A 14,726-nucleotide genomic window follows, 5' to 3' on the forward strand; every position below is an offset into this window, starting at 1 on the left:
CCCCTGATTGATTAATAGGCATGTTTGATGTGACTTTAGTTTGGAACATGCACTAAAACCAATCACATATTCATTTAGCCTATCTCTTACATTGTGCCATATTTCAGAATGTGAACGTAAGGAGACGACTTACCAGATGTGTGTCCCACTCTGTAATTTGAGTGCATGTGAGTGTGTTGTGTGACGTCTATCGTCCTGTCCACCTGGAACATTTGCATGTCCTCCTCGTCCAATGCGATGTCACCCCAAAACGCAGCTAGATAAGAAAGCATATCAAAAAAAATATTAATATACAATGTTGTTCAGTGCAGTGAGTGGAAATACTACATCACAGAGCGATTGTGAGTCAAAATGTGAATGGTAGGTTCTATACTGTCTACGGATGTGTGTAAATGGATGTGATGTGATGAACCGGCAGCTTGTACGAAGTGTAAGCACGTCTTCCGCCTGGAATAAGCTGGATAAGATGGATGAAATGTTTATTGCTCAGGTGATTTTGTTGCGTGTGAAACATTAAAACATCAGTGCCTTTGGACCAGGCATTGATCTTTGGTAAAAAATTTGAAATACATCAAATGTACAGTTTAGTTTGGATTAAATGATATGTTTAGGTTTATCTGAAAGAGGAAAAGTTCAAATATAGTTAAGTTTGCTCTTATAAAATGACTAAGAATCTATGCATAAATACAAATGCCGGTGTGATGATAACATCCTCCTTTTACAAATCTCATATCTGTGATGTGTTTGTTTCACACATTTAGGCGTCGGACAAAGCATGCCTTGACTTCTTGTGTCACAGTTTTCCTTTCATTACATTTCCATGTCGACAGCTAAGTCTAACCCTCCTGGCCAACAATGGACGCCTGACCGGCCGATAACCATCACTAAATGATAAGCTGAGCTGAGTTATTACTGTCTGTTGAGGTTCAAGGCACTAATAGATAAACAATAGCATAGTAGAAGCTTGTCACTTAGCTAATCAGGATTGTAACTAAAGGAAACGAGGGGGTCAATGTGCCATTGTGCTTAACTCCGTTATATTGTCAGAGAGAACAGCAAACTGCAGAGTTCTGATTTTTAGAATATCAGCAGATACAGAAAGCTGCAATGATAGGGCTCTAGCTGATCTTTAAGATTAATATAGATACAAAAATGACAATGAGAAAGGTTGATTAAGATTCAACCTGAAAAAAAAATAAAGTCCATTTTATGAGCTTTTCCAGATTTTAATGACATACATTTTTTAGCGCGGTCGTAAAAACTGAGCTTTCCATTTAAGTGGCCTGGCGGACTCTTCGCGGGCTACGCACAAACTCGGGTGTCCGCCGAGTACGTTTGAGCTTTTAAGCATGTCTATGGTGTCTCTGGGGGCTCTAATTTTTTTCACAAACCATTTATATTCAAGAAAAAATCATCTTCTGGCAATAGGAACTAGTGCGTGCATGCACGTGATTGCTTGTCACTTATTAGCCCTTCAATGGAGAGGTTATTTGTTCAGGGTGAATCCTGCCTTGGTTCAGCTGGGAAAGGCCAGAGAAAACCTTCACATGAGGAGCAGGTGTGGTAAACAGGAAAAGATTTATTGATATAAAAGTGAACATTTCCTGTAAAAACAACATCATTAAGGATGTTGGTCCATGTACGGTATTTACCCATGTACACATCAATAGCATTCCATTCGACTGTCACTACCTGCTTTGATTGTTAGTGATGCAATAACTGACAGCAGCAAGCGTTTTAAATAAATATAAGTGTGATATTTATCATGTAAAGCAACAAATGAAAAAGGAAATTTTTTTAATTATCAATATCCCAAGAGAATCCGTAATCTGCGGATCATCTGAACGTTACCAATCCTACCACACAGATGTACGCCCACATGCAAAAGTAATACTTTTGGATCACAGATGACGAAGTTTAATGTCGGATTTTCAATTAGCAAAAAACTCTTCTGGACAATCAGCCTTTCTGTTGCAGGATTAAAAATCTGTTGCACTTATTGCAGTGCATCTGGGACCTGTGCATTAATAAATGTCACAGCATCAACGTTACCGTGTGACCGTGTTAAATAGATAACAAATAAATAATGCAAAGACAAATTTATCCATGTCAAAGTGGAACCTCAATAAACAGCACCTGGATGTCGGCCTGTGAGCTTCACCTAACGTTAGCAAAGGCAGCGCAGCTCAGCAAGCTAAATTTGAGCCGTCTAACCAAGGAAGCGGGGCATCACCAAACCGCAGCGAGGCACCTGTAGGCTGAGCTGCTTATGAGAAAATTTGGAGAAGCAGGAGTTGATCTCCAGCTCAACAAAGTGTGCAGAGAAACAGAGGGCCACGATGAAAAGGTGAAGAAAAACTGAAATATTGAGTGTTTTGTGACACATTGAGCGAGAAAGGGTCTGGTTAGAGGCTACTTACAGTATGTTTCCTCCGTGAACTTCTCGTGGCACCTTCTTGGCAGAGGTAAATATCAAGTTGACCAAAAAGCGCTTTTGATGGACTGTAATATATATTTTTAATTTAAATTAATTTATAAAATGACTGCGATGGACTAGCGCCCTGTCCAGGGTGTACCCCCGCCCAGCGCCCAATGAGAGCCGGAGATTGGCACCGGCAGACCCCCACGACCCTGTAAAACAGGAGCAAGTGGGTTTGAAAATGGATGGATGGATGGAATTCATAAAATGATTATCAATTGCCTTGTACTGGGTAAAATACAGAGCAGCACCAGGAATTTGATATGGGGTGGGCCCCCAGAAAACTGGATGGCCCAGTTATTAATAGTTAATCTTTTTCTTTTTTTTTTTTAAACCAAAAGAAATCAGGTGTCTCTTCATATCCATTTCAGCACATTTATTTGACACTGACGCTAAGGTCAACGTATGTATGAAGCGTATGGGAACATTTTTTGATCCTGCAGACCCTGCGGTACGTTTTGTACGGCAGATGCGCAAGGTGCCGCAGAAGACGCATTCGGTGTGAACGAAGCATTAAAATGCTTTTAATCACGTTTTACCACTAACGTGGTACAGCACGGTGCCATTGTGTTTGTAAGACAACTTATTTTAGAGAAAGTCTGACTTTGCCGTGTAGGAGCTCTGACTGTAAGTAGTGACCCCCGGTCAATTAACAAAAGTTCTGAGTTACACTGAACGCAGCATGAGGACAGAGACTTCCTGGTGACGATGCAGTCTGTAGGCGGGCTTAAGAGACTACATGTGGGGTGCAAGATGCTGATTGGCTGAAAAGCTTTCACTTAAAGCTTTCCTTGGGCTTGTTTTTGCATGAACATCAACTGGGTGGGCCTCGGTTCACCCGTGGCGCTGCAGGTGGTAGATCTAAAACTTGTAAAAGAAGTTTACAATACTTGATTCATTTGTTGTTGGGTCCTTAAAATAGAGATGATTTTTATCTGCCATTTTATGGATCTTTTGTGGTTACATACAGTATTTAAACAATGCACCATGCACACAAACACAGACACACACACACATACACAAAGCACACATGCTGAAAACTCATCAGGAAGCTCTATTCTCTAATCGTGCATCTTTGCCTCGTTTAACCTAAAGTGCAGAGACTTTGAGTCATCAGGTTCAAGTTCAACCAAGTTCCCTCACACTTCATCCGTGACAATGTGCACTCATAAATAAATTAAAAAGACTATTCTATAAGCAAATGTCACTATCAGATCTCATCCAATTCAAAACTGTCCAAATGGTTTATAAAGCAAGTAAAGGTACACTTCCAAAAGGGTTGCAGAAAGATTTTTAGAGAGAGAAGGGGAATATAATTTAAGAGGAAAACTACATTTCAAGATATAACAATAGCAGGGGATAATTCATGAAACTGCCTAAAGGATGATATAAAACAAAGTACCAACATTTTTTGTGTGTGATATTATGTAGAGAACCTTGTTTTGTTTTGTTGTGATGGGATAAGTATATAAAAGCTTTGCATCAACCTACACCCTTTCGGCTGAAGAATTGGACAATTGAGTGTTGTTTTGTTCTGTACTTTTTTCGTTTTAGTTTGTGAAGACTGCGGAGATAAAAATTCAAATTCAAATGTTAATCCAGAATATTTCACCTGCTTTCTAGATTACATGCAATATTCCCTTGGTCTCAGTTTCTATTTATGGGGCTGCGTTTGTAACAGTGTCCTCATATCTCAGGACAACAATAGAAGGTAAAAAGTAGAAAGAGAAAAGTAGCTGTAATACAAAAGAAGAAGTAAGAAGAAAAGACAGAGTGCATCAATGTAAGTCTGGCTCATTGATTGTTGGGGTCTTGTTAATCCATAGAGATGCCATAAATAGCCCAAAGTCAAGCCAATGGGAGGAGGAGGGAGGGAGGGAGGACAGTGAAGCAGTGAGATGCAGGAGGAAAGGTATTGATCCAAAAACCCCAGGGTGTCCCAAAAGACGCACATCATGCTGACCAGGGCCTTATTGTTTGCCCTTCAGCAGAGGCACTGCAGCAAACGCAGACACACACAAAGAACTAATGCACCAAGCGCTCCCTCACATCACGCAGAGACCGCTGCCGCTGCGAGCCATTAGAAGACTTGCTTGTTTATTATTGATCAGGCATGATTAACACTGGCTTTCTGCATGTTCGACAGCCAAACAACACACGTTCACAACTTTTATATCTACTCCACCAATCTCAGATTAATGTGACACACTTATGAACAATACATAAAAATACAAAATCAGCAAGAGGATTGTCACGAATAAACAGACATTTACTTTCTTACTTCACATGCTATTTGAAGTCACACAGTTTTACGTTTTGCTTGGTCATTTTGGAAAATCACAAGTGGCAATAGTTGAGCTTAGTTGTGTTGGAGACAGAAGTTATGTTGAAAACAAGTGTATTGCTGATCCAGGGCTTTTATTATGAAAGGTTCAAATGGTAAGTTTGGAAAGACGTGTTTGGAAACAAAAGACCCAGAGGTTGCGCTACACTATTTCATTGTCTGTCATTTTGACTGACTCATAAAAATGCCGTCATAATCTGTAATCAGAATGACAATACACAACAAGCAAAATTTAAATGTCAAGATGGACGCAATAATGTAAAATAGTTTGTGAATGCACGCACTATGTAAAAAAATGGGACTTTATTATGTTCACTCGCCACCAAGAGGTCAGGGCTGTGAATTGCAATCTGTCAAAAATATCGGCTTTAAAGGGGACATATCATGCTAAATCCACTTTTTTAGCCCTTAAATGCATTTTGCTGTATATTTAGAGTGCTTAGAAGTACAGAAAAAATCAAATTAGTCTCTTCAGGTGCTCCGTAGATATCTTTATATTCTGTTTTGGTCATATTTTTCAATCTGTTTCGATTTTTCTATTCTCTATTACGTTTTTTGAACTATTACATCACAGGATTTGCAGCGGAACTGCCAAATTAGGACATCGACTCACTTCGAGCAATCCGCCATTTTTATTTCTCGCTGTGATTTTGTAGTCCACGCTCAAGGATGCCGAAGTTGCGAGAGGAGAAATCAAAATGTTCGGTTGTTGGATGTAGTAACCCACACGCTTCATTACACCGTCTCCCAGCATCAGAACCTTTTCAAAGTGCCTGGTTGAGTTTTATTTTTTATGGAAATGTACCCACATCTGTGGATAAGGTCATTTTTGTGTGCGCGAAGCACTTCAAGGATGACTGCTTCAGCAACCTCCGCCAGTATAAAGAAGGATTTGCCTAATGACTTTGTCTGATTGAGGGGTCAATTCCTTCTATCTTTGGAGACGACGAACAGAGCACTTCGGTAAGCTGTAAATAACGCTAAAAAGTGTGATGATAAGACGTCCCTGTCATTGTTTTGTTAGCATTAGCAGTTGCTTAGCAGTTGCACCATCTTCAGACTTCATATGTTAGCGCTGTGTGCTCGTTTTAGATCCTTGATGATATGGCCTACGTGATTTAATTTAAGTCTAAAGTTTTCATTAGTCATTTCATTTTGTCGTTTTTGTCTTTGAAAAGACTGTATTAAAATGCATTTCGTGACGTTAGCTTGGCGCTAGCGTTAGCTCGGTGCTTGTGTTAGCTCACTTGTTAGGGATCTGCAGGTTCATCATCTTCATTTTCATCTCGCTCCGCTGGGTCCGACTCTGGCTCGAACATGTAAGGCTGGATGGACAAGTCTTCTGTTGTTGACATTTTGTAAATAACGTGTGAATAAAGAGTTTATGCGCCGCTACATAGCCGTATCTCGTCTGTCAAACTACAAAAACGGCTGAGCAGGGTGGAGTTGAACCGAGTGTCACTTGAAGAGGGGGCGGGGTATGGAGTGTCTCATTTGCATTTAAAGAGACAGCACCAAAACAGTTGCTCTCAGAAGCACATCAGAAAAGGGGTAGAAAAGGGGCCTGTGGAGCTATAATAATGAGGAATTCAGACTCAAGCATTGCAGTTCCGCTTTATATAGAGCACAACTGTATGATTTGAAGGATTTGAGGATGATCAGAATTGGTGCAAAAAAGAGACTTATTAAAAAACAGACTTAAAATTGTCATTCATCTGCATGTTTGTGATCAGAAAATGAATCATACTGATGCTCTGGGACTCTTAGAACACATTATGTGATGTGGTTGGTAAGAGACTCACTGGGGAGCTCAAACTGTTCCCTGTATGGTTCCCAATACACAAGGTTTAAGAGCTGGAAACATTTACATTTCAACACTCCAAGAGACATAGGACACTGTACAAAGCAAAACATAATCAGATCAAAATAATATTTGATGCGCCTGCTTGAAAAGTGGCTGTCACTGTCTTTTTGACATTTGACAGACAGAACACCACAATAAACTGCTGAGAGCAAACTCACATGCATGCCACCTCCCTACGCTCCTCATTAGGCGAATAAAGGTCACGCTGCAGGTGGGCTAAGATGAGTTTGTGCACGTGCATGAACACGTGCAGGTATGTGAGTGCTTCTGCATGTGAGACTTGATTGTGATGACTTGAACTGTTGCTGTGATCCCACAATAATATTACGAAGGGATTATCTCTGCCCTGTTTGAGGATTTTCAACAAAAGCAATGATTATGCCAGTGGATTCATCCACGTTAACACTTTGAGAGCAACAGGAGGTGCATTGTTTTGAGGTAGGTGTGGCGAGATCATAGAGGAAACAATTGGAGTCAATACCAAGACATAAAACTCTATAAAATCATTGAAACTGTTATAAATGTTCAACCCTCTCTTGCATGTGTGCCGTTACAGTATTAATTATAGCGTAATATTTACAAATGAATGATGAAGTGTACTGATGTAAATGATGCAAAGTTTTCAAAAAATAACAAAATATAATTTTTTTGGAAAATGCTCTCATTTGCACATACTGTACAAACTCCAATTTGCGTCAAATGTGAATCAGTTGTTAAACTCCCGGCCCTAAACCAGCTCAATGTGAAAAAAACGGACTTTAGCGCGTTAGCACCCCCTACAGAGTGAAGATAATTTAACATAAGGCAAATGCCTATTCTAACGCACTTGTCCTAGGGCGTTTCGCCGACAGGGCTCAAAATCGCTCGAGACATAAAAAGTTAGCCATGTATTTTTGATAACTTTTATGGTGTTTGCAGGGCGGAGCCGTGAATCTTGGCCTAATTTTTCATTTATTTTTTAAATTTTAAATGCTCCCATTTGCACTTACAAAGTCAGATTTGTGTCAAATGTGACTCAGTTGTTAAACTCCCGGCCCCAAACCAGCTCAATGTGAAAAAACGGACATTGGCCCGTTAGCGCCCCCTACAGAGTGAAAACAATTTAATATGGGAAAAAAAATAAAAAATGTTTGGAATTTTTCACGAACTTCTGTTTTGGCCTCTCGATCAAAAAAGTCCATGAGAAGCACGCTTTATTTTTTATCGTGTTATTTTGTATTGAGATACTCTCCATTTTGTGTTAATAGGAAATTGACCAAATCTTGAAAATCATCAGCTCAAACTTTAACACACCATTACTACTACTACTACTACTACTACTACAACTACAACTCCAGCATTATTCTTGGATGTGTCAGTACAACAAAAATAATAAATATGTCTAAGTTTATATCTCAATAGTACATTTCTGTCTAAACAAATCAACAATAATGCATTGATAGTAAACAATTCACTGTTACATTATGTCTTTGTACAAACTTGAGGCAGCGCATCGAAGGCGGCATAGCAAAGGTGGTGCTATATTTATGTTTATAGTTGTATGCAGAAAGAGTGGCTGGTAAATAAAGTTGAGTTATTAAAGAAACTCGCCTCGGATCATTCTATGCACACAGATTTGTACAGTGTCAGGCAGCAATGGGTTCAGGCTTAAAGGGTGATCAGCTTTATTCGGGTTTGGGCCGTATTCTGCTGGCCTTGGGCAGGGTCTAGCTTTGTAGGTCCGATTACTCTCTGCGCATGTGCTTATTTTGATTCACTGTAAAACTACACTGCCATCTATTGGCCTGGCATGTACTGTATACTACATCATTCATTATGTTTCCCGTGGACCCATGTAAAACAGAGATCATTTGAAAACGTTGTCGTGTGAATGCAGAACCTTTTGAAAACAAAAACGGTTGCTTCTGGTGAGCAAAAAAATCATGAGCTAAACAACAAAATATGTGTTTAGAGTGCAGGAGCTATTTTGTAGGGAACCGACCCAAATCTCTGAGCCAACTTTCCATCTACCGGTGACACTTGGCTCCGTAATATAACATTCCACAAAAACACACACTAATTACATACATTTGGAGGCTTAAACACAGTCCCAGATCAGACAAAAACCCATTCCCACACCTCTACTCTCAGACCTAATAGCTTTTACTTCCTCTGGAAGTGACACAGATACATGCATGGACACAGCTGCAACAGATGCTAGGTCAGTGAGACGCACAACAAAACATCTGTAACGACCCACAACTAGGAGAACAGACTGATTGTACACCTGTTCATCTCACAGGAGAATGAAGTCAGATTGCAAGTGGAAACAATAATATTGTACTTCAGTGGTATATTACTCAACCTTAAAAAGATAAGAACTTTTTGTTTTTGATTAAAAAATGTAAGAGAAACAAGTGGAAAGATATCAGTCAAATGGACATGGGAACTACAATTTTCTAAATTACTGAAATATGAAAATAACTTTACCCAAATTAGTTTGTCTCGGAATCTGTTTTTGCGAAATTCAATTACTTTTTTCTGTAATCATAATTTTATACAGCAAAAACAGAAATGTAGGAGGTTGTACAACAAAAATGAAGGAAATGTCACTTTAAAACACTGTGACAGTGACTCTTTGATTGGAACCAAATATGGCTGAATTTGGTGTGACTCATCACTAATCAATCTCTTGATTTGATTCACCGATTATAATTTGAAGCAGAGCTTCTATTAAATCTGCTCTTTGCTAAATTAATATTATATTAACCTAATTAAACTTTCTCCTTTTGTATTGAAGCAGTTAGGAATCTAACGGCTGCAGTCCTCTGAAAAGTCTAAAATTGTTAAGGTATAGCTAACTTAGTTGTGTAAATGATGTCTTTTTTAAATAAATACAGGAGATCGCTCAGTGCTTTTCCTCAGATATTCTCATTCCTAATACTGTCCGTTGTGTTTATTCCCAGTAAAAACCTCAACATCCTCAGTTCTGCCACCCCTAGACGAGCTTCCTGTTTAATGCTGAGTGCCACTGTCTCTAAACCATACAGCCTGGCTGCTCTCGCTGCTGTCCTGTAGATGTTGACTTTAACCTAGCGGTACCGTCAGTATTGATCACTGCTGACACTCCTCTTCATCCAGTCCACCCTGTTGTACTCACTTCTTCATCTCTCTATCCCTCCATCCAACACTTAAACTCCTTGTTTGAAGAAGGGGATCAGTGACTTGCCTTTTTAGTGTGTTAAAAAAACAATCATGTGACCAAAAGCCATCACATGATTGTCACATGGTGTCTTGCACAGCACTGAAGCACCTGTTTTTACTTTTTTAATCATGATCTGCTGAAAACTCTGAGTCGAAATGCAATGACATGACATCCATGTGATGAATGTAGGATTTTTTACCTCAAGAGTGCTTCGGATCTTCAGTTTTGTCTGCCACTGTGACTATGCATTGTTTTTAACACACTAAAAAGGCAAGTCACTGATCCCCTTCTTTAAACAACAACTTTTTTTCCACTCCCCAAAGACCACCTGAGGAGCATCTTACATGAAAGTGTTGAACACAAGACCCCACGCAGAACTCACTTACCCCTTCTCTACTTAAACTTCCTTGTTTCTTTGCTAGTTCCATTGCCTTCACTGTCTCACATCGTCCTTAACATTAGCACACATGTACCTGTATGCTGTTTTACTCCTGCTCAGCTTCAGTCTCCTCCACTCTAACCTTTAATTCTCCAGGTTCTCCTCAAACATCACAGTCTATGAAGCCTCCTGTATGCTGACTTTATCTGATAGCCTGTCCATTACCCCTGTAAACAAGAAAGGGAAAAGAGTGGATTATTTGTGTAATCCCACCTCTACTCTAAAAAGTTCAATTACACCAACAGCACACCACACTGCTGTCTGACCTACCTCATACATGTCCTTTAACACGTATACATCTTGGGAACCCACTCTGTACTTCTCCATCAGCTTTCTTATTGCAAACATTGCCTCTCGAGTGCTCTATCCCTTCACCTCTTCTCTTAACATAAGCCACTTTCCACAGCTTCATGCTATGGCTTTCCTTCCTTGTGATCGACTGACTTGCCAGCTCTTGTAAGTGAGCTGAACTGCCATGTGTTGTGACTCGTGAGGTTACATAGATCTCCAACTAGTTGCCTTAGTAAAGGGAGGCTTGTGTATTCTAGCTTTAGTCCATTATACCCATGGCTGAAGTTTACAGCATCTGGTATTCCCTGAAGGTCTCCCATCCAAGTGCTAAACAGACCAGACGAGATCAGCTTTATTAAGACATGGTGCACCTTGCATCCTCAGTCATCCATCCATCCTCTTCCACTTCCACATCCGTTGCAGCATCCCTAGCAGGGAGGGCTAGACTTCCCTTACCCCAGCCACTTCTTCCAGCTCCTCCGGGGCGTTCCCAGGCCAGCCATGAGACATAGTCCCTCCACCGTGTCCTGAGTCTAGGGAGTTGTCCAGGGGGCATCCTAATTAGGTACCCAAGCCACCTCATCTGGCTCTTCTCAATGTGGAGAAGCCGCAGCTCTACTCTGAGCCCCTCCAGGATGACTGAGCTTCTCACCCTAACTCTAAGGGACAGCCCAGCAACTTGGGGTAGGATCTCATCCCCAACCCGGTGAAGGCACTCCACCTTTGGTTGAGAACCATGGACTTGGATTTGGAGGTGATGAGGTGAAAGATAAACATGAAAGTTAATACCATTTAGGTCTAACTCATTGTTTAGGAAATTCTTACTGTTTTCTATTCGTAAAATCCAAATGTACAACATGAATGCCTTTTTTTGGAATGTGAGAAAACACTGCAGGACTTAAGTGCATCAAACGTGGATAATGAAGCTTGAATTAGCATTTTCTGTCTCTTTCAGGCATTGTTTGAGCGATCTACATGTTTGATAATCCAACAACATGCAATGGGACTGCTTTGCACTTTTATGCAGCTGAAATCTGGATTGAAAAACTCAGAAAGTGGAATGAGAGAAGGCTTGCTAAAAGCAAGCAACTCAACCGTCTTTAAAAAAAAAAAAAATTGATAATTTTTGCCAATGACAAGAGATTTTTTATTTTTACTCCCTAAAATGTAATGAAATCTTCCATGGTGTAAGGTCTATCTTTGGATAAAATCTTGTCGAAAACCATAAAGCACTTTTTAGGCATAATCCTGCTAACAGTCAAACAAACAAATGTATAAATACCAGTGAAAATATGACCTCCTTGGTCATAACCCAAAAACTAGGGTGTGCCCACCTATATTTAACATTTAAAACCTAACTTTACTCCAAACAGTAAACAGTACCAATGTTGTGAGTGTACAGACAGTGTAAACGAGGCTAGGTTTAGCCACTATAGCTATAAGCAGGGAAGCCATAAGAGCATGTGCCTACATCTTCTAAGGACTGAAGGGAGTCTCACCAACTGTAAATCCTGGCTGCTTGTATATGATGAGGCTACAAAAGAGGTGTTCATCTGACATTCCCAGACAGTCAGATGAACAGCTGTTGGGCCTCTTTGCAGCTCTGGCTCAGCCAAGATCTAAGGCTGATGTATTTAGGTTAATTGGAAAGGCGCAGCCGACTGCTGTTCAAAGCACGATTACTGTTCCCAGTGTAAAGGAATTAAATGCTCACAAGTCAGCTCACCTGACTACATTTACAATGAAGTAGCACCTGAAGTTTATTGATTGCCAGTTCAAGAAAAAAAGCTTTCCTCTTTCGTTGTCAGAACAAAGCCATCAGTGACTCTGCATTAATTTAGTGACAGCCAATATCTGATCACCTGCCATTACTGTAGAAGCAGCCTGCTTTAAAGTCTGCATCACTAAATGTATTGATTGCCTGCTGACTAATGTCATAGACTGCAATTGCAAAGAAAAATGTCAAACACGTGAAGAGGTCATCATGAAACAGAGCCTCGGCTGCAGCAATTATTATTCTGTGTTTGCCTCACCAACAAACGACAAGTGAGCCCATCAACTACAAAATAATTCTAACAAATGTGAACCATGACTAGGCTTGGGCAGTATCCAAATTTTGATACCGTGATTCCCTATTTTACTGCGGTATACAGTATTACCATGACTAATTGAAAAATATGACGTAAGGCTCAGGGTGTGTTCACACCATGTGTGTGTGTGTGTGTGTGTGTGTCTCTATCTATCTATCTATCTATCTATCTATCTATCTATCTATCTGTCTATCTACGGAGCCAGGTGACAGCAGAGAGGACTGATCGCTTCTTTTCCTTCTCACTCCAGCCGTACCTTTACAGCACTTATCATTAACAGCGCCGCTTTTACGGTTGAAATGATCAACTTACGGAGTTACTAAAGGATGAGTTCACTCAGAATGTAAGCTTGTTCAAGGAGTTAAAACTGCAATTCATTCCGTTTTTAAACCAAAACTGAAACTTAACCTTCCTTACCGGTATATTTTTTTACCAATCTTGCAACTTTTTTCTCAAATGTATGGACTTTATCTTGTGTTATTGTAGATTTTTCTGGTGTTTTAGAGACTCTGACATGAATGTATGTATCACTGTATGTATACTCCCGAACAGCTGCTGCTGCCGTCAGCTCCTCTCCGCCACACGCACACAACGAGGGGGCTGTGATCCCTGCTGACTGCCAATCTGAGCTGACTGACAACCATCACTCCACTTCCAAACTATAGAATTAATTCACCTTGAATAAGCTTATCTTGGTTTACACGCGTCTGTTCTCACTCTCTCTCTGACACCTGTGTGTGTGTGCGTGTGTGTGTGTGTGGGGTGGACCCTGCATAATCACGGTGAAGTGCATTGCATTTTTTATGACGGTATTGAAACTGATACTGTTGCAATTTTTATGACCCCCGCGATATACGGTATTACCGCCCAAGCCTAACCATCGCATTAACTTAGAACTGTCTTAGCAATGGAGATTTATTTTTTCTCACTTTGTCTCTACATGCTGTCATAGGTCAACACTACAAGAAGTGCAATCCTTTAAGGACAACAATGCATGTTTTGTTATTGCAAGTAAATAAATGAATTCATTTTATTGCATAACTGTGACCATCACCAACCCTCCCTAAGGTAAGAAACACTTTATTATAGGGAGGATATAAAAAGAGAGGGCAGTGTTACACCTCGGTGAGGGGGAAGGGAAGAGGGAGTCAAGGGAGAGAATGAAAAGGCTGGGGAGAGTTGAATGCTTTAAAGGGCCCCTGCCAGACCGGCATACCGGTATGCGCCGTGCATAGCCTTGAGACAGCAGAGCCGAAGGCCACCATGCTCCACAACCGCAGGCATGTAAGGGTGCGGCCCACGCCACCCGCCCCGGAAGACCTCCACCAAGATCGTCCCAGCCAGCAAGCTAAGCCCGTCGAACCCCAAGGCCATCCCCCCGGGACCAGGAACCCCCAAGGGCAAGCCTCCAGGCAAAGCCCCCCGGGGAGAGCCCCCCACCCCAGTTCACGAACCAGCCACCATCCAGCAGGCCCCAGGGTGTTGCAAGGACAGCAGCCCAGGCCCAGCTGCCCACCAGACGCCGCAAACCAATGGTGTGCGACTGACCGACAGCCGCCACCACGAGAAGAAGGCACACCAATGGCACACACCTGGTGTGGTATAGCAGCCCCAGCCAAAGGCGCCCGGACCCACCCATCGGCCTGCAGATGAGGCCCATGAGGTCCCCCCAAGTGAGCCCAGGAGAGAGCCTGACCCGGCTCACTGTGCCAGCGACATCCTCGGTGAAGGTGCACAGCAGGGGAGAAAGCTAAAGCGGCCAGACAAGCTGGCGGAGCAACCCACAGCAACCCTCTGCTACTCAGCAACCCAGGACGCAAGCGCCGCCCCCGAGCATTAGCTACCTCCAGAGCCACTCCTATCCTGGACCCCCTGGCTCCGAGCCACGAACCCCACCACATTAGGCCTCCCGACAGGCCACAGCCAAGCTAACCGACCCCCAGGCTAACCCACCCGGCGCCGCACTGCAATGAAGGATTTAATGATGCCCTTGTCCCTGTACTCTCCAATCATCTTACATTAACTGTACTGAACA

The 14,726-nt window shown here is 41.6% G+C and overlaps 1 protein-coding gene across 2 annotated transcripts in view; it reads right to left on the reverse strand.

The window, feature by feature from the left end:
* The window catches only part of tll1 (tolloid-like 1), a 68,374-nt gene that overhangs the window by 37,124 nt on the left and 16,524 nt on the right, over positions 1-14,726 (reverse strand). For both annotated transcript variants that reach the window (XM_028447573.1, XM_028447566.1), the window contains one exon: positions 134-256. In XM_028447573.1, the coding sequence (XP_028303374.1) occupies positions 134-256 (123 nt within the window). The remainder of the gene's footprint in view (positions 1-133; positions 257-14,726) is intronic.

This window comes from Gouania willdenowi, chromosome 1, assembly GCF_900634775.1.
Source record: "Gouania willdenowi chromosome 1, fGouWil2.1, whole genome shotgun sequence".
Taxonomy (NCBI): Eukaryota; Metazoa; Chordata; class Actinopteri; order Blenniiformes; family Gobiesocidae; genus Gouania; species Gouania willdenowi.